Consider the following 20,920-nt stretch of genomic DNA (forward strand, 5'->3'; position numbering starts at 1 on the left):
TTGCAGCGTGTTATTTTCCCCCTCTGTTTACAACCACCTAACAAACTTTACAGGAATTCCACACAACCGCCATGCCACATCCTGAAGTGGTTCTCTTGTGCCACAGTCAGCCTTTCTGCTCTGCTGTTGTTTTTTTAGGTTTAGACTTTTGTGACTTTTAAGTGAGAAAATCTAAACCTAAAGAAAATATAGCGCCGGCAGATGTCTACGTGTGCTGTGTGACGTGACAGACATTGCATGCAGACTTGCTAATATCCACTCAAGAAATTGGTGAAATTAATATGATTGCTTTCCCTTCTTTCAAAAAAAATATTTTAAAGGGATTTTCAGATTTTTTTCATTGAACAGATAGTGAGATAGGATGATAGTGGGGAAAGATGGAGGCCAGTAGGCTAGATTAGAACCTAGGCCCACACAGTAGATGTGTGCCAGATGCTGCGGCATTACCCCTAAACCAGCCAGGATACATTGGTTTTCTTTAAGTGAAGAGCAATATACAGAACATGTTTTGAAAACATACAAGTACCACTTTCTTCTGACCTATGATATGATGATGTTTGGGGAAGACGACTATGTGTTTATGAGACTAAAAGAGGGTAACTGTTCTAGGGCTGTCCCCGACAAAAAAAAATCTTGGTCCACCGAAAGAGGTCTGTTCTTTCGACCAATCGATCTTAAAAAAATGTAAACGTGTGTTTTTCCATATATAGACACACCCTATGTGTTTTAAGAAAATCAACTATATGCAGTGAGCTTGTCTGATTCTTTAAGCTTACGATTTGATTAAATAAGACAAATGCCTCAATAGGGCGCCAGATATCTAGATAACCGGAAGAAAAAAACCTGACCCAACTATTCTTCACTCGCTCCTGCTGGCTTTCACAGATTCTGCCGTTACTCTCCTGAAGTTGCTAGTAAATAGACTACATGGCAACCTACTTGGAAACCTTTCTCATGTGGAATGGCAATTTATTTGACCATTTCTACCGATCTGCGTGCTAGTTACAGTTTTCATATGCACATTTTCAGTTTCATTTAATTTATAATAATGTCTTCATATCTCAAAATCATTTTCGTGTTAATCAGAATTCTATCCAAATCTAAATGAAAATGATACAAATATTGCCATTGCCAACTATGTAAAAATAGCCTACATAAAGCCAACAAATAAAAACATTTCAGCCTGTAGGTAGAAAATATTCTGATAAAAATAAATATCCTATAAATCACATTGGCTACACATGGCCTGTCTGCAACCAACTTGAAACATTGTATTAACTATTAACTTGGGTCAGGCTTCATTAGCGAACTTGCAACATTATATAAAATATTCTGGGTCCTCAGAGTTTTCAGCGCACAGACACAGCTGTAGGCTATTTGCGCAAGAGATAAGAAGCAGTGCTTGACTTGGGCGCTAGCTCACCGGAGCTGAGTACCGGCACCTCAAATGTTCCACTGATTGAGCTCCTGTTCCTCTTATAGAATATTTGCTCAAAAGTATTGTGGAGCTCCTGCACCTAAATATAGACAGTACCAGCACCCAAAATGAGTACCGGAACCTATTTCAGTCCTAGTCAAGCACTGATAAGAAGTAATCAGGTAGGCCTGTTTTATGACATTTCCACTGGATCAGAGCAAAGCTGTCATCAAGGCAAAGGGTGGCTACTTTGAAGAATCTCAAATATAAAATACTTTTTTATTTGTTTTACACTTTTTTGGTTACTACATGATTCCATATATGTTGTTTGATAGTTTTGATGTCTTCACTATTATTCTACAATGTAGAAAATAGTAAAAATAAAGAAAAACCCTTGAATGAGTAGGTGTCTCCAAACTTTTGACTGGTACTGTATTTGTTTGTTACTGCTCGACTAAAATAATCTTGGTCGACCAACAGCCTAACGACCAAACAATCAACCAGTCGAGTATTTGGGCTCAGCCGAATTGTTCGAAACAACCCTCTCCTCCCCTGCAACCCTTTCCCAGATCGTCGCTCATGTTCAATAGTCTCTGAATTTACCTGGTCAAATAACGGTTACATAAAATAAGATGGTGTTTCTTTGTGAGCCCATCTGGTGAGCTCATAGCAGAAGTGTGTGGTCTCACGGTCCCCTTGTCCCTTGTAGAGATCCTGGACTTTGGCTACCCCCAGAACTCGGAGACTGGGGCACTGAAGACCTTCATCACTCAAACGGGCATCAAGAGCCAGGTGGGAACTATGACCATTTTTTAAAGATATCTCTCATGTCCAGTTTGGACTGCGTGGTAATCACACAGTAGTATACATTTTCAGCTGTTGATGTTGGGCATGAGGGATGGCTCCAGTCAGAGCTGATGATATTGTTTAATTAGTTGTAGACTTGTGTAATTTCTTTTTCTCTCTCTCGCTTGCTCTCTCGCTCTCTTTCTTCTCTCTCTCTCTCGATGTGCTCCGTGGCTGCCGTTTTATCACCTGGTCATGTCATTCTCCAGCACCATGTGAGTACTCTCCCTGTTGATTGGTTGTTTAAAGGCAGACTCAACTGTTTTACATCTTGCACCGCTTGGTGACTGTGTCCTTACGGATATCAAATCAAATGTTATTTGTCACATGCGCCGAATACAACAGGTGTAGACCTTACAGTGAAATGCTTACTTATAAGCCCTTATTAAAACCTCTCTGGGATAGGGGTCCCGCTAGCGGGACAACCTCCGGTGAAACTGGAGGCCGCGCAATTCAAATAAATAATCATAAAAATTATGAATATTAAACATTTAAGTACATACAAGTGTCTTATATCGGTTGAAAGCTTAAATTCTTGTTAATCTAACTGCGCTGTCCAATTTACAGTAGGCTTTACAGCGAAAGCATGCCATGCGATTGTTTGAAGATGGCACCCCACATCAAAATATTTTTCCACCGGCACAGGTTTCATAAATTCACAAATAGCGATTAAATATTCACTTACTTTTTCAAAACCTTCCTCTGATTTGTCATCTAGGGTCCCAGCTATAACATGTAGTGTCGTTTTGCTAGATAAAATCCTTATTTTTATCCCAAAAGGTCTGTTTAGTTGGCACCATCGATTTGAGTAATCCACTCGTTCAACATGCCAAGATAAGAATCCGAAAATCTACCCCTAAACTTTGTTTCAACAAGTTAAAATAAGTTTCTATTAACTCCTCAGATACCCTAAAATGTAATCAAACTATAATATTCCATACGGAAAGAATTATGTTCAATAGGAATCCGATTTTTAGCAGGTGCGCGTTGTCTTCATGGCGCTCGCACACATGAATTTCCAAGTAGGTGTCCTTGTACTAAAACTCCTTATTCTTACTCGTTTTGGAAGAAACAAGCCTGAAACCTTGAACAAAGATTACTGACACCCAGTGGAAGTCATGGGAATGGCACCCTGGGAGGTAGATTTCATTATTTCCCTATACTTTCCATTGTAAGAGCATGGGCTCTCAAAAAAAATTAATTCTGGTTGGTTTGTCTTTGGATTTTCTCCTACCATATCTATTGTGTTATAGTCTCCTACATTATTTTAACATTTCTACAAACTTCAAAGTGTTTTCTTTCCAGTGATACCAATTATATGCATATCCTGGCTTCAGGGCCTGAGTAACAGGCAGTTTACTTTGGGCACATTAGTCAGGCGGAAACTGAGGAAAAAGGGCCCTAGCCTGAAGAAGTTTTTAACCAACAATGCAGTTTTCAGAAAAAAGAAAGAAAATAAGAAATTAAAGTAACAAATAATTAAAGAGCAGCAGTAAAATAACAATAGCGAGGCTATATACAGGGGGTACTGGTACAGAGTCAGTGTGTGGGGGCACCGGTTCGGCGTGGTAATTGAGGTAATATGTACATGTAGGTAGAGTTATTAAAGTGACTATGCATACATAATAATAGTAGCAGCAGCGTAAAGGGGGGGGGGGCAATGCAAATAGTCTGGGTAGCCATTTGATTAGATGTTCAGGAGTCTTATGGCTTGGGGGTAGAAGCTGTTTAGAAGCCTCTTGGACCTAGACACCGGTACCGCTTGCCATGCGGTAGCAGATAGAACAGTCTATGACTAGGGTGGCTGGAGTCTTTGACAATTGCCATACCAGGCAGTGATGCTCTCAACCTGCTCCACTACAGCCCCGTCAATGAGAATGGGGGCATGCTCGTTCCTCTTTTTTCGGTAGTCCACAATCATCTCCTTTGTCTTGATCACGTTGAGAGAGAGGTTGTTGTCCTGGCACCACATGGCCAGGTCTCTGACCTCCTCCCTATAGGCTGTCTCGTTGTTGTCGGTGCCCTCGCACACTGACTGTTGTGTCATCGGCAAACTTAATGATGGTGTTGGAGTCATGAGTGAACAGGAAGTACAGGAGGGGACTGAGCATGCACCCCTGAGGGGCCCCTGTGTTGAGGATCAGCATCCAGAGGGAGGTGTTTAGTTCCAGGGTCCTTAGCTTAGTGATGAGCTTTGAGGGCACTATTTTGTTGAATGCTGAGCTGTTGGATAGCATTCTCACATTTACATTTTTTATTTCTTTTATTTATTATTACGCCGTAAGAACAAATTGTTATTTATAATGATGGCGTACCGGGGAACAGTGGGTTAACTGCCTTGTTCAGCTGCAGAACAACATATTTGTACGTTGTCAGCTCAGGGATTCGATCCAGCAACCTTTCAGTTACTGGTCCAACACTCTAGCCGTCGCTAGGTGTTACATAGGTGTTCCTTTTGTCCAGGTGGGAAAGGGCAGTGTGGAGTGCAATAGGGATTGCATCATCTGTGGATCTGTTGAGGCAGTATGCAAATTGGAGTGGGCCTAGGGTTTCTGGGATATTAGTGTTGATATATATGTCACCAGCATATTGCTAAGTCCAACTTTACATATTGAGTTATCATTTACAAATTATCCTGGTGAAAAATGTTTCAGGCATAACAATCTGGCATTCTCTTTTTCTCTCTCTCCTACTCTCTCCCCTATCTCTGTCCATCCTTCTTTTTTTCCTCACTGTCCTTTTACTTTCTTCTCTTTTTGTCCATCCCTCTTCTCTTTCCTCCTCCTTGTCCTTTTCCTGTATCCTCTTTCTGTCAACCTTTTTTTCTCTACTCCTCTCTATCCTTTTCCTCCTGCTCTCCTCCCTGTCCTTTTCTCCCTCTCCTCATTGTATTTTTCCTTTATCTCCTCTATCTATGTCAACCACTTGTTTCTCTCCCCTCTCTGTCCCTTTCCTTTTTCTATCTCTGTCCATCCCTCATTTTCTCCCTATCTCTGTCCACCAGTCCAAGGAGGAGCAGTCTCAGATCACCAGTCAGGTGACTGGGCAGATCGGCTGGCGTCGCGAGGGCATCAAGTACCGTCGCAACGAGCTCTTCCTGGATGTGCTGGAGAGCGTCAACCTGCTGATGTCTCCACAAGGTAATACCGATGTGTGTCGAGTTTGTTTTGCAGCAAGGACTTTGTAACGCTGCTGTACTGAAACAAATCAACAAAGACGAACGTACACTAGACTCGGTCTTGGGCCTTGAATGAATACATTTTATTGGACATGTTTAAAATGCATATAGAGGTGACTCATTCATGTGAGGACAACACTAATTACATAAAAAATTATAGAGAATTTAAAGAACAATGAAGTCTATTGACTTATTTCCATTATGGTCCTCGTTATCATGTGGGCAACAAGAATGGACAGTTTGGGAAAGACTGGCTGTGCATTGGGCACTTCAAAGGCGCTTCAAATTCAATACAATTGGAACATACATACAATACAGTGATCTCCAAAAGTATTGGGACAGTGACACACTTTTTGTTGTTTTGGCTCTGCACTCCAGCGCTTTTGGATATGAAATGGTACAATGACAGACTGGTTGAAGTGCTGACTGTCAGCTTTAATTGGAGGGTATTTTAATCCATATCGGGTAAACCGTTTAAATTATAGATTTTTTTTCCTACATAGTCCACCCAAATTAAAGGGACCGAAAGTATTGGGACAAATTCACTTATGTGTATTAAAGAGGTCAAAAGTTTCAAGCTTGTGATTACAAACTTGTTTGATGCATTTTCTGTTTGTTTTGGTTGTTTCAGATTATTTTGTGCCCAATAGAATTTAATGGTAAATGTATTGTAAATAAGAATAGAATATGTTTCTAAACACTTCTACATTAATGTGGACGCTACCATGATTACAGATAGTCCTGAATGAATGAGAAAGTATCATACCACTAACACATGCTAACCTCTCACCATTAGAATAGCATGGTAGGTTAGCATTTCTTTGTGGGGGGGATGATAATTGTGCGTCTAACTTGCTCACTCATCATTATTCACTATCTGTAAACATGGTAGCATCCGCATTCATGTAGAAGTGTTTAGAAAAGTATTCTATTCTTATTTACAATAAAAGTGACTCTGAAATGACAAAATACATGATTTCACTTTCATTTACATTTGTCATAAAATAATCTGAAACGCAACCAAAACAAACAGCAAATGCATCTAACAAGTTGTAGAGTCACTAGCTTGATGTAATTATTGAATATTAGGAATGTGGGACCAAGTACTAAACTTTTGCTTACTTTAATACACATATAAGTGAATTTGTCCCAATACTTTTGGTTCCCTCAAATGGGGGATATGTACAAAAAGGGCTGTAATTTCTAAATGGTTCACCCAATATGGATGAAAATGACTGTCTGCATTTTAACCTCATAGTCATTGTATCGTTTCAAATTCAAAGTGATGAAGTGCAGAGCCAAAATAACAAAAAATGCGTCACTGTCCCAATACTTTTGGAGCTCACTGTATTTACACACTATACAGTCACCTAGACTAGACAAGGTCAGTGATCCAATGATCTATCAAGTTTCTTTAAGTGCAGTTGCCAAACCATGAAGTGCTATGATGAAACTGGCTGTCATGAGGACCATCACAAGAAAGGAAGACCCAGAGTTACCTCTGCTGCAGAAGATACGTTTATTAGAGTTACCAGCCTCAGAGATTACAGCCCAAATAAATGCTTCACATGGTTCAAGTAACACACATCTCAACATCAACTGTTCAGATGAGACTGCGTGAATCAGGCCTTCATGGTCGATTTTGCTGCAAAGAAACCACTACTAAAGGACACCAATAAGAAGAAGAGACTTGCTTGGGCCAAGAAACATGAGCAATGGACATTAGACCGGTGGAAATCTGTCCTTTGGTCTGATGAGTCCAAATTTTAGATATTTGGTTCCAACCACCGTGTCTTTGTGAGACGCAGAGTGGGTGAACGGATGTTCTCCACATGTGTGGTTCCCACTGTGAAGCATGGAGGAGGAGGTGTGATGTGTGGGGGTGCTTTGCTGGTGACACTGTCAGTGATTTATTTAGATTTCATGACACACTTAACCAGCATGGCTACCACAGCATTCTGCAGCGATACTCCATCCCGTATGGTTTGCGCTCAGTGGGACTATCATTTGTTTTTCGACAGGACAATGACCCAACATACCTCCAGGCTGTGTAAGGGCTATTTGACCAAGAAGAAGAGTGTTGGAGTGCTGCATCAGATGACCTGACTTCCACAATCACCCGACCTCAACCCAATTCAGATGGTTTGGGATGAGTTGGACCGCAGAGTGAAGGAAAAGCAGCCAACGACTGCTCAGCATATGTGGGAACTCCTTCAAGACTGTTGGAAAATCATTCCCCATGAAGCTGGTTGAGAGAATTCCAAGAGTGTGCAAGCTGTCATCAAGGCAAAGGGTAGCTACTTTGAGGAAGCTAAAATATTAAATATATTTAGATTTGAACACTATTTTGTTTAACTATTTTTTGGTTACTACATGATTCCATATGTGTTATTTTATAGTTTTGATGTCTTCACTATTATTCTACAATGTTGAAAATAGTAAAAATAAAGAAACTGAAAATGAGTAGGTGTGTCCAAACTTTTGACTGGTACTGTATATAATTTGTGCATTGTAATTTCAGAAAATGTCCATAATATATCTGCAGTAATAATGGAATGATAGTGTTTCACAGTATTACTTATCCGACAGAGCGATTTCCACTAGATAACACAGCCAGAAAGTCAGATCAGCTTTCCAATTTTGACAACAAATGCCGCGACAAAGTCGGGAGAAATCAATACGCCAATATCACAGCCAATCACAACACTGGCAGGTAAGTAATACTGTGAAACACTGTCATTCCACTATTACTGCAGATTTATACTGAACCAAAATATAAACGCAACATCATGTCCCATGTTTCATGAACTGAAATAAAAGATCCAAGAAATGTTCCAAATGCACAAAAAGCTTATTTCTCAAAATGTTTGTGCACAAATTTGTTTACATGCCTGTTAGTGGGCATTTCTCCCTTGCCAAGATAATCTATCCACCTGACAGGTGTGGCATATCAAGAAGCTGATTGAACAGCATGTTCATTACACAGGTGCACCTTGTGCAGGGGACAATAAAAGACCACTCTAAAATGTGCAGTTTTGTCAAACAACACAATGTCACAGATGTCTCAAGGTTTGAGGGAGCGTGCAATTGGTATGCTGACTACAGGAATGTCCACCAGAGCTGTTGCCAGAGAATTTAATGTTAATTTCTCTACCATAAGACGCCTCCAAAGTCGTTATAGAGAATTAGGCAGTATGTCCAACCGGCCTCACAACCGCAGACCCCGTTTAACCATGCCACCCCAGGACCTCCACATCCAGCTTCTTCACCTGCGGTATCGTATGAGACCAGCCACCCAGACAGCTGGTGAAACTGAGGAGTATTTCTGTCTTTAATAAAGCCATTTAATAAAGCTCACCCATGACTGCGCCCCTGCCCAGACATGTGAAATAAATAGATTAGGGCCTAATGAATTTATTTCAATTGACTGATTACCTTATATGAACTGTAACTCAGTAAAATCTTTGAAATTGTTGCATGTTGCGTTTCTATTTTTGTTCAGTATATTATGGAAAGAATGTGCTCAACCAATGTGAGAAGTGGTGCAACCTACAAATGTGTTGACATCATTGGACAGGAAAAGGCTCGCTCACCATTAAAAATACCTAGTTTTATTAGACAAGTTAAAAGTTTAACATTTCGATAAGTTCATATAGGGCATGGGGAAGACAATTAGGGAGAAAACTCTCTTCCGTTGGTGGTGCTAATGAGAGACAGTGTGGTAGACCATGCAGGTTAGCACTCAGAGTGTGGTGTGCTGTGGTCAATGTCTCCACCTAGTGATAAAATACAAAAGTGAAACCAGTAAACAACAATTGGAAAACTGGACAAGCTTTTTTTCAACAGCAGTAGGTGTAATTGACATATAAGCACTACTATATAATATATGTTGAATATGTTGGGTATTAAAAAATAAACAACAGGGCTAAGCAAAACTAGCGATAACAGCAGTTAACATCAGTACGTAGGCAAAGAAGTCTAACAGCTGGTTTGGACAACAGTTAGTAAGCTCCCTCCATGTGTAAACAAAAAGTACAAATAGGGGGGTTGTCACTGGACCAACAAAGGGACCTTCGATGTTTGTCAAGTGCTGTAGGAAGTTGTGCTCTAGGAACATCCATAAGTTTACTTTCAGCTTGATTTAACCATGTCTGATTGTAGCCCTTTGCTCTGAATCTTTCTTGGAGTTCATCCTTTCTTCTGTTGAATGTGCTTTAACTCATGGATGTTCCTAGAGTACAACTACTGAGAAAGCCCACAAGCCCTAGAGCAAGACCTCCTATCCAACTGGTCACTACCTACACCCCACAAAGTCCAGAACTACTAGGCATCATTAAAAAGCAGTTGGCATGTTCTACGCTCAGACTCGGCTCTAGGTAATACATTTCAGCAGCCTCCTGCGGCTACCTACCATAGAACTAAAAACATTAAAGACAGTGTTGTCCGATCCGACATCAGCCAAGGCGCAAACAAGACCAGCCTCCTGCATATTTCCCCCGGCAACTACAGTGTGCCAGTACACAAAACATGAAAAGTTTCTCACCCCCCAGATCGGGTCGAGACATTAAAAAAATCAAAAGTACCATAAATTGTAATTCTCGCGATGGGATCTATGGGATTCGCTGCCCGTGCAGCTTATTTTACGTAGGAGAAACTTCAAGGGAGTTACACACACCAGCTCTGACGCTTATCGATTATGGCAGGGCTTGCAAACCATTACAGACCAGAAAGAAAGCACAGCCGAGAGCTGCCCAGTGACACGAGCCTACCAGACGAGCTAAACTACTTCTATACTCGCTTTGAGGCAAATAACACTGAAACATTCATGAGAGCACCAGCTGTTCCGGACGACTGTGTGATCACGCTCTCCGCAGCCGATGTGAGTGAGACCTTTAGACAGGTCAACATTCACAATGCCGCAGTGCCAGACGGATTACCAGGACGTGTGCTGCGAGCATGCGCTGACCAACTAGCAAGTGACTTCACTGACATTTTCAACCTCTCCCTGTCCGAGTCTGTAATACCAACATGTTTTAAGCAGATCACTATAGTGCCTGTGCCCAAGAACACTAAGGTAACCTGCCTAAATGACAACCGATCTGTAACACTTACGTCTGTAGCCATGAAATGCTTTGAAAGGCTGGTCATGGCTCACATCAACACTATCATCCCAGAAACCCTAGACCCACCTCAATTAGCATACCGCCCCAACAGATCCACAGATGATGCAATCTCTATTGCACTCCACACTGCCCTTTCCCACCTGGACAAAAGGAACACCTATGTGAGCATGCTATTCATTGACTACAGCTCAGCGTTCAACACCATATTGCCCTCAAAGCTCATCAATAAGCTAAGGACCCTGGGACTAAACACCTCCCTCTGCAACTGGATTCTGGACTTCCTGATGGGCCGCCCCCAGGTGGTAAGGGTAGGTAACAACTCATCCGCCACGCTGACCCTCAACACAGGGGCCCCTCAGGGGTGCGTGTTCAGCCCCCTCCTTACTCCCTGTTCACTCATGACTGCACGGCCAGGCACGACTCCAACACCATCATTAAATTTGACGATGACACAACAGTGGTAGGCCTGATCACCGACAACAACAAGACAACCTATAGGGAGGAGGTCAGAGACCTGGCCGTGTGGTGCCAGGACAACAACCTCTCCCTCAACGTGATCAAGACAGGAGATGATTGTGGACTACAGGAAAAAGAGGACTGAGCATGCCCCCATTCTCATCGACATGGTTGCAGTGGAGCAGGTTGAGAGCTTCAAGTTCCTTGGTGTCCACATCACCAACAAACTATCATGGTCCAAGCACACCAAGACAGTCATGAAGCAGGCACGACAAAACCTATTCCCCCTCAGGAGACTGAAAAGATTTGGCATGGGTCCTCAGATCCTCATAAGGTTCTACAGCTGCACCATCGAGAGCATCCTGACTGGTTGCATCACTGCCTGGTATAGCAACTGCTCGGCCCCCGACCGCAAGGCACTGCAGAGGGTAGTGCGAACGGCCCAATAAATCACTGGGGCCAAGCTTCCTGCCATCCAGGACCTCTATACCAGGCGGTGTCAGGGGAAGGCCCTAAAAATTGTCAAAGACTCCAGCCACCGTAGTCATAGACTGTTCTCTCTGCTACTGCACGTCATGCAGAGAGAACAAGTCTAGGTCCAAGAGGCTTCAAAACAGCTTCTACCCCCAAACCATAAGACTCCTGAACATCTAATCAAATGGCTACCCAGACTATTTGCATTGCCCCCCCCCCCCCCTCCACACCACTGCCACTCTCTGTTATCATCACTTTAATAACTACCAACATGTACATACTACCTCAACTAACCGGTGCCCCTGCACATTGACTCTGTACCGGCACCCCCCTCTATATATTGTTATTTTTTACTGCTGCTCTTTAATTACTTGAAACTGCACTGTTGGTTAAGTGCTCGTAAGTAAGCATTTTACTGTAAGGTCTACCTACACCTGTTGTATTCGGTGCATGTGACTAATAAAATTTGATTTGACGCTAGAATGTGTGAGCACCGAAGTGCCATTTGACATGCTGACCCCAACAGCCCAGTGGCCTTCCATTTCAAAGAGAGGGGACAGTAAAAACAAACGGGGTGGCGATGTTGACAAAATTTCCAGAGAGATGTACTGGATCCATTCCTTAGATACTTTAATCCCCAGAGTTCTTAATCTAGAGAATGACTATAGTATGCTTTTGTGAAGGGCCCCATCCTTTTGTTGGACCAGTGACACCAACAAAAATCCAGCGTAGCACCTTTTTAAGTTTACAAAAATAAAATTGGTTCTGCAATGTTAAAAATCCAATAACAAGGTGTGGAAACCATTTCTTTTTTCAATTACAACTTTTGATCTTGTTAATTCTTTTGTTTGTAACTTAAATTTGAACACCCTTTTCCCCCCAATTTCGTGATTACGATCTTGTCTCATCGTTGCAACTCCCCAACGGTCTCGGGAGAGGCAAAGGTCGAGTCATTTGTCCTCCGAAAACATTACCTGCCAAGCCGCCCTTCTTAACACCCGCTCACTTAACACGGAAGCCAGCTGCACCAATGTGTCGGAGGGAAACACCGTTCAACTGATGACCGAACCCCAGGCTGTAGTGATGGCCCAACCCTGCGATGCAGTGCTTTAGACCGCTGCGCCACTCGGGAGGCCAATTGCAACTTATTTTAGAAGAAATTGGCAATTATTTAAGAAAAGTGTAAGGGTGCCAATATATTTGGCCGCAACTGTATATATGACTATGTATGCATATTTAGCATGGTGTAGTGCCGATGTGGCCACTAGAGGCCGCCACCCGCCTTTTTTAATGTTTGAGAAAGCTTCTCTTCTACTATAAATTATTCTATAACTACATAAGTGTATCACCACCTCATAAAACACTCCCTGACAGCTCTCCTGAACCAGTTACCTGCCTTCCATGTTGCTCCGTGGTAACCTCGCCCTCTCTCCCTCTTCTCCAATCAGGCCAGGTGCTGAGCGCCCACGTCTCAGGCCGCGTGGTGATGAAGAGCTACCTGAGCGGCATGCCGGAGTGCAAATTTGGAATGAACGACAAGATCGTCATCGACAAACAGGGCAAAGGGGGCGCCACCGAGGAGGCGGCGGGCAAGAGGTGAGGGGGCAACGGGTGTGTCCGACTTTGGACATTTAGGTTCGTACCACCCTGCATTCCACTGCTGGCTTGCTTCTGAAGCTAAGCAGGGTTGGTCCCTGGATGGGAGACAAGATGCTGCTGGAAGTGGTGTTGGATAGCCAGTAGGAAACATTCTTTCCTCTGGTCTAAAAAAATATATATATATCCCAATGCCCCAGGTCAGTGATTGGGGAAATTGCCCAGTGTAGGGTGCTGTCTTTTGCATGGGACGTTAAATGGGTGTTCTGACTCTCTGTGGTCGCTAAATATCCCATGGCACTTATCGTAGGGGTGTTAACTCCAGTGCCCTGGCTAAATTCCCAATCTGGCTCTCGTACCATCATTGCCACCTAATCATCCCCAGTTTCTAATTGGCTCATGAATCCCCCCTCTTCCCTGTAACTATTCCCCAGGTCGTTGCTGTAAATGATGTGTTCTCAGTCAATTATTTTTGCAGATGTCACTGTCCAAGAGTATCAAACAAGATATCACAACAAAAACAGTGGCCCAAAAATATACATATAGAAGTAGATTAGAATATAGATTAGAATAATCTGTAGAATAGATATAGAAAGGCACTTGATCTGATTCAATTAAGCTGTGCACAGCTCTTGTATGTCCAAGGGGGCAGAGGTGCTTAATGAGTTTTCACAGCTACGGTCCATAGAACTCTCACCCCAGTAAGCTGTTGAATTCGCCAATAGGAAATAGCCTAAACTCTAGAGCAAGCTGACTGGCGGCCCTTTGCTGGTGCCTGCAGCTATACCGTGAATTAAGCTAGCCCTGAGTGCCAGTCTATTTGTGCTGTCATGCCAACTCTGGCACTCATTGTCATGCCAAACAATGTTTGGCTTGCCAATGACATCAATGGAGTTGGCAAGAACACAACAGATCTGGGACCAGGATAGAATTAAGCTCCTGTAGTGTACATTTGGTTTTAAAATACTGCGATGTTTGTTTATGCTCATTGAATGTTTTGTAAAGCCTTGAACATCTTGATTTTTTGAAGTACCCATAATGATCAAAGCGAAATGGACCACTGACACTGTCAAGGACTGAATTGCTGCTGACTAAGACTGAGATAAAACTGTAAAATGGAAAACTTTAAATCATTCTCTAAAGTGTTTTCACATGCAGTGCTTCTTGTCCGAAACACTGATTGGGAGGTGAATACATTGACTGTGTTCCAAATTGCGCCCTATTCCCTATAAAGTGCACTACTTTTGACCAGATTTGTACGCAGATTTTTACGCAGCCATCGTACCCAAGTCATCATGCTGCAACTACATCACATGGCTTGTTGCTTTGTTCATCATTTTCCATCACCTACTTTTTTATGACGTTTTTCTTTCCTGGCATTATGTTTACAGTGCTAAGATTTTAAGTGTCAATGTCAAGCTGTGTTTTTTTCCCTTCTTGATTCGTGTTTTGATTTTCTCCCTCTCTCTGTGCTGGACCTCAGTGATTTGGGGGGCAGGTAGCGTAACATCATTCACTCGGTCAGACTCCATCCTCAGTCTGCCTCAATCTGCCTCTGTGTGTGTCTGTCTTGTCTGTCCATTGTTTTGTCTACACAGGGTTGCGTTCAGTACAGAGCAATGTTGTGTGTCTGATTTTCTGACTTGTAAATCTGGACAAGTAGTGTTCATAATCAATCATTCAAATGTTGCATCCTTCTGAACGCAACATGACATGCAAGTCAGATTGACCAGGCAATTAGTGTTGTAGTGTCTGGCTGGTATGCCTCTAATGCTTTGTCTATCCGTTGTGTGTGTGTGTGTGTGTGGATTTCAGTATGTTGGAGCTCAGAGTGTGCATCAGCTCTTCATTGAAATTCATAGTCTTCGTAAATTTCTGTAAATCGTTAATCTCACTGTCATCTAATGTCTGTGTATTATGATTAGGATTGGTTTCCCTTCCTTCAGTGTGTGTGTCTATGTGTGGCCCTCTTGTCCCCTCTAATCACCTCCCTCCCTCTCTCTCTCTCTCTCTTTCTCTCTCTTCTCTCTCCTCTCTCTCTCTCTCCTCTCTTCTCTCTCTCTCTCCTCTCTCTTCTCTCTCTTCTCTCTCTCTCCTTTATCTCCCTCTCTTCTCTCCCTCCCCCTCTCCTTTATCTCCCTCTCTTCTCTCCCTCCCCTCTCCTTTATCTCCCTCTCCTTTATCTCTCTCTCTTCTCTCCCTCCCCTCTCCTTTATCTCTCTCTCTTCTCTCCCTCCCCCTCTCCTTTATCTCCCTCTCCTTTATCTCTCTCTCTTCTCTCTCTTCTCTCTCTCCTTTATCTCCCTCTCTTCTCTCCCTCCCCTTCCCCCTCTCCTTTATCTCCCTCTCTTCTCTCCTCTCCTTTATCTCCCTCTCCTTTATCTCTCTCTCCTTTATCTCTCTCTTCTCTCCCTCCCCTCTCCTTTATCTCCCTCTCCTTTATCTCTCTCTTTCTCTCTCTCTCTCTCTCCTTTATCGCTCTCTCTCTCCTTTATCTCTCTCTTCTCTCCCTCCCCCTCTCCTTTATCTCCCTCTCTTGCTCCCTCCCTCTCTCCCTCTCTCTCTCCTTTATCTCTCTCCTTCTCTCGCTCCATCCCTTTCTCCCTCTCTCTCTTCTTTATCTCCTTTATCTCCCTCTCTCACTCCATCCCTTTTTCCCTCTCTCTCCTTAATCTCCCTCTCTTAGTGGCGGTGGTGGCGGTAAGCAATCCATAGCTATTGACGACTGTACATTCCACCAGTGTGTGCGTCTCAGTAAGTTTGACGCTGAGCGCAGCATCAGCTTCATTCCTCCGGACGGAGAATGTGAACTCATGAGGTAACGAGCTTGTGTGATACAGACACACAAACACACGCCCACACACATGCACACACATTCACACACAGGCTATGTCTTTATGTGTCTGTTTTGTGTGTGTGTGTGTGTGTGTGTGTTTGCCTCTTCTTCTCCACAGGTACCGCACCACCAAGGACATCATCCTACCCTTCCGTGTCATCCCCCTTGTCAGGGAGGTGGGCCGCACCAAGCTTGAAGTCAAGGTGGTCATTAAGTCCAACTTCAAGCCCTCGCTTCTGGCTCAGAAGATTGAGGTATGGCTACAGAGGGATATAGGGGTACCAAGTGAGCATAGAGCTTTGGACACAGTACCTGACCAGGTCGTGGTCATCATGGTCAGGTAAAAGTCCTGAAATTACACACTTTTGTAGTAGTGCTCAACATAGCCATTTTGGATGTACCCTTGGTCTTACCCATAAACTAATGAATGAGTGTTTGTAGATGGGGAATGGATCCACTGAACTGAATGTCTTTTTCCATGTTTTTACTACCCAGGTGCGCATCCCCACCCCTCTCAACACCAGCGGGGTCCAGGTGATCTGCATGAAGGGCAAGGCCAAGTACAAGGCCAGCGAGAACGCCATCGTCTGGAAGTAAGTTTTCCTCACTGTCGTTCTCAGGCTATCCGTACCAGGGCCCTGTTTATTAGGGCTCACATTGGAAAACATTACGCAACCGGGTGGAAAAAAGTCCAGGTAGTCCCTCCCTGTTTCAGTCTGTTTTTACTGTTTTGTACCTGATGAACTCCACACAGGTTAGGGCGCCAGCCTGAGAAATGTGTACGTTTCACAGTCGTCTATAAACTACTGACCGGAAAAAGTTGTTAATTGCGCCACTGGTTAATTGGGGACTTTATTCACAACACGAGGGGTCGAGGGATCGATGATTGCTAACCAGGGCCCTCAGAGCTGCAAACTCTTGTTGTTTTTATCAACTAAGCCAGGCTTCGATCTTGGCTTAAACGGATGCTAATTCAGCAGCAACATCAACCTTCACTAACCACATTGTTGACCTCACCTTAGCCGACGTGAGCTAATTTTTGCCAAGTTGAGCATAACTCAAGTATAACAGCCCAGACATAATGCCCAGTTCAAGGGGATTGTTAACCCCACCCACAACGATTCAGAGGAAATCGGTGGAAAAAGTGAAGGGGTCTGAATACTTTCCGAATGCACTGTGTGTGTGTATATACAGTTGAAGTCGGAAGGTTACATACACTTAGGTTGGAGTTATTAAAACACGTTTTTCAACCACTCCACAAATTTCTTGTTAACAAACTAAGTAATTTTTCCAACAATTGTTTACAGAGAGATTATTTCACTTATAATTCACTGTATCACAATTCCAGTGGGTCAGAAGTTTACATACACTAAGTTGACTGTGCCTTTAAACAGCTTGGAAAATTCCATAAAATGATGTCATGGCTTTAGAAGCTTTTGATAGGCTAATTGACATCATTTGAGTCAATTGGAGGTGTACCTGTGGATGTATTTCAAGGCCTACCTTCAAACTCACTGCCTCTTTGCTTGACATCATGGGAAAATCAATGGGGGATGCTTGCAAGCCGTGAAGCACGGGGGTGGCAGCATCATGTTGTGGGGGTGCTATGCTGCAGGAGGGACTGGTGCACTTCACAAAATGGATGGCTTCATGAGGAAGGAAAATTATATGGATATATTGAAGCAACATCTCAAGACATCGGTCAGGAAGTTAAAGCTTGGTCGCAAATGGGTCTTCCAAGTGGACAATGACCCCAAGCATACTTCCAAAGTTGTGGCAAAATGGCTTAAGGACAACAAAGTCAAGGTATTGGAGTGGCCATCACAAAGCCCTGACCTCAATCCTATAGAAAATTTGTGGGCAGAACTGAAAAAGCGTGTGCGAGCAAGGAGGCCTACAAACCTCACTCAGTTACACCAGCTCTGTCAGGAGGAATGGGCTGAAATTCACCCAACTTATTGTGGGAAGCTTGTGGAAGGCTACCCGAAACATTTGACCCAAGTTAAACAATTTAGCAATGCTACCAAGTACTAATTGAGTGTATGAAAACTTCTGACCCACTGGGAACGTGATGAAAGAAATTAAAGCTGAAATAAATCATTATCTCTACTATTATTTTTACATTTTACATTCTTAAAACAAAGTGGTGATCCTAACTGACCTAAGAGGGAATTTTGACTAGGATTAAATGTCAGGACTTGTGAAAAACGGAGTCAATGTATTTGGCTAAGGTGTATGTAAACTTCTGACTTCAACTGTATATATATATACAGTACCAGTCAAAAGTTTGGACACCTACTCATTCAAGGGTTTTTCTTTATTTTACTATTTTATACTTTGTAGAATAATAGTGAAGACATCAAAACTATGAAATAACACATATGGAATCATATAGTAACCAAAAAAAGTGTTAAACAAATCAAAATATATTTTAGATTTTACATTCTTCAAAGTAGCCACCCTTTTCCTTGATGACAGCTTTGCACACTCTTGGCATTCTCTCAACCAGCTTCATGAGGAATGCTTTTCCAACAGTCTTGAAGGAGTTCCCACATATGCTGAGCAGTTTTTGGCTGCTTTTCCTTCATTCTGCAGTCCAACTCATCCCAAACCATCTCACTAAGGTTGAGGTCGGGTGATTGTGGAGGTCAGGTAATCTAATGCAGCACTCCATCACTCTCCTTCTTGGTCAAATAGCCCTTACACAGCCTGGAGGTGTGTTGGGTCATTATCCTGTTGAAAGTCCCGCTAAGCGCAAACCAGATGGGATGGCGTATTGCTGCAGAATACTGTGGTTGCCATGCTGGTTAAGTGTGCCTTGAATTCTAAATAAATCATTGACAGTGTCACCAGCAAAGCACCCCCACACCATCATACCTCCTCTATGCTTCACGGTGGGAATAACACATGCAGAGATCATCCGTTTACCTACTCTGCGTCTTACAAAGACACGGCGGTTGGAACCAAAAATCCCAAATTTGGACTCATCAGACTAAAAGACAGATTTCCACCGATCTAAAGTCCATTGCTCATGTTTCTTGGCCCAAGCAAGTCTCTTCTTCTTATTGGTGTCCTTTAGTAGTGGTTTCTTTGCAGCAATACGACCACGAAGGCCTGATTCACGCAGTCTCCTCTGAACAGTTGATGTTGAGATGTGTCTGTTACTTGAACTCTGTGAAGCATTTATTTGGGCTGCAATTTCTGAGGCTGGTAACTCTAATGAACTTATCCTCTGCAGCAGAGGTAACTCTGGGTCTTCCTTTCCTGTGGCGCTTTTAGCACATAAAAGGGTCCATTCAAAAGCGGGTTCGTAATTTTGACCAATTACTGCACTGTTACCGTGAAAAAGGCCCAATTCAACCACACGTCAATAAAGTTTCCCCCCTGTCAGCGTATTCACGTGCGAAGATGATGGGTGATTGTTGATGCCAACAAAAATAACAGCTAAGGACCGTGGGAAGCAATTTCCAAATGTTTTTGGAAACTAGAGAAAGTCGACAATCAACAGTCACTTCGAATCAGCAAAGCATATGAGAATGTCAGAACAGTTCCCACAGCAGCGGCAGATCACAATGACTGAAGTGATAGCAGGGAAGACTGTGGCAAGCGCTGAAAGAATCGAGGTGAGTGGCGTTTTACAATTGTTTTTACTCCGCTAACCTTGGTTTTAGTAGGGTGTTTGGCACTCTGCTTTCCCCAGTCTGTCTATGGAGAGAGCTGCTCAAAGCACTGGGTGCAATTTGTTTTGAAGACAACTCATTAGAAAGAAATATCGATCCTCAAGTTGAAAGTGATTGATCAGCTTTGAATCTATTTGTTTTTTTAAGAGAGAGAGAGAGTGAGTAGGAATGGGAGGTGCATCTCGTGTTGATAGCAAGCCCCAAGCCTGATGGAGAGGAGAGGTGTGTGTGAATGTGTGAGTGGATTATGACAGAGCTGTTTGTTCAGGAAAATAAACACAATTGAGCACTATAGATGTTTCTAATTGTTTTCGTATTATGTATTCTGCTTAAAATCGTCCTAAAACTGAGCACATATGACTTTTATTGCTTTATATGAAATTAACTTGAAAAGAAAACAGCGCAAAATTAATCGTAGAATTTCAGAAAAGCTGCAGCAAAATCAAGCATTTTTGGCCGCAGGAATCACCATTTTTTTCCCGCGAAATCCTGGAGGCACTGCATAATATGGACTTGGTCTTTCACCAAATAGGGCTATCTTCTGTTTACCACCCCTACCTTGTCACAACACAACTGATTGGCTCAAACGCATTAAGAAGGAAAGAAATTCCACCAAATAACTTTCGACAAGGCACAACTGTTAATTGAAATGCATTCCAGGTGACTACTTCATGAAGCTGGTAGAGAGAATACCAAAAGTGTGCAAAGCTGTCTTAACGGCAAACGGTGGCTACTTTGAAGAATCTCAAATATAAAATATATTTTGATTTGTTTAACAATTTTTTGGGTTACTACATGATTCCATGTGTGTTATTTCATAGTTTTGATGTCTTCACTATTATTCCACAATGTAGAAAATAGTACAAAATTAAGCAAAACCCTTGAATGAGGGTTTGATATCCGGATATTTGATTAACCGTGCCCATCCCTAGTGTCTGTGTGTGTGCGCACGTGCCTGTGTTTGTGCTGTGGAATGGTCTTAACTGTGTGTGTCTGCAGGATCAAGCGTATGGCAGGGATGAAGGAGTCTCAAATCAGTGCTGAGATCGAGCTGCTGCCCACCAACGACAAGAAGAAGTGGGCGCGCCCTCCCATCTCCATGAACTTTGAGGTGATTAGGTCTTTTATTTCCTTTATTACATTTTAGTCATTTAGCAGACGCTCTTATCCAGAGCGACTTACAGTAGTGAATGCATACATTTCATGCATTTTTTTTTTGTACTGGCCCCCCGTGGGAAACAAACCCACAACCCTGGCGTTGCACACACCATGCTGGCATTGCAAACACCATGCTCTACCAACTGAGCCACAGTC

The 20,920-nt window shown here is 42.8% G+C and overlaps 1 protein-coding gene across 5 annotated transcripts in view; it reads left to right on the top strand.

Annotated features, from left to right (window-relative positions):
- LOC115162876 (AP-2 complex subunit mu-like) overlaps positions 1–20,920 on the top strand; it is a 44,709-nt gene that overhangs the window by 20,670 nt on the left and 3,119 nt on the right. For 2 of the 5 annotated variants that reach the window (XM_029714351.1, XM_029714352.1), the window contains exons 5-13: positions 2,127–2,209; positions 2,473–2,478; positions 5,268–5,403; positions 12,943–13,090; positions 14,574–14,588; positions 15,777–15,908; positions 16,045–16,180; positions 16,422–16,519; positions 20,606–20,717. In XM_029714351.1, coding sequence (XP_029570211.1) covers positions 2,127–2,209; positions 2,473–2,478; positions 5,268–5,403; positions 12,943–13,090; positions 14,574–14,588; positions 15,777–15,908; positions 16,045–16,180; positions 16,422–16,519; positions 20,606–20,717 — 866 coding nt within the window. The remainder of the gene's footprint in view (positions 1–2,126; positions 2,210–2,472; positions 2,479–5,267; positions 5,404–12,942; positions 13,091–14,573; positions 14,589–15,776; positions 15,909–16,044; positions 16,181–16,421; positions 16,520–20,605; positions 20,718–20,920) is intronic. The other 3 variants (XM_029714354.1, XM_029714353.1, XM_029714355.1) reach the window with 3 other exon arrangements.

This window comes from Salmo trutta, chromosome 26, assembly GCF_901001165.1.
Source record: "Salmo trutta chromosome 26, fSalTru1.1, whole genome shotgun sequence".
NCBI classification, from domain to species: Eukaryota; Metazoa; Chordata; class Actinopteri; order Salmoniformes; family Salmonidae; genus Salmo; species Salmo trutta.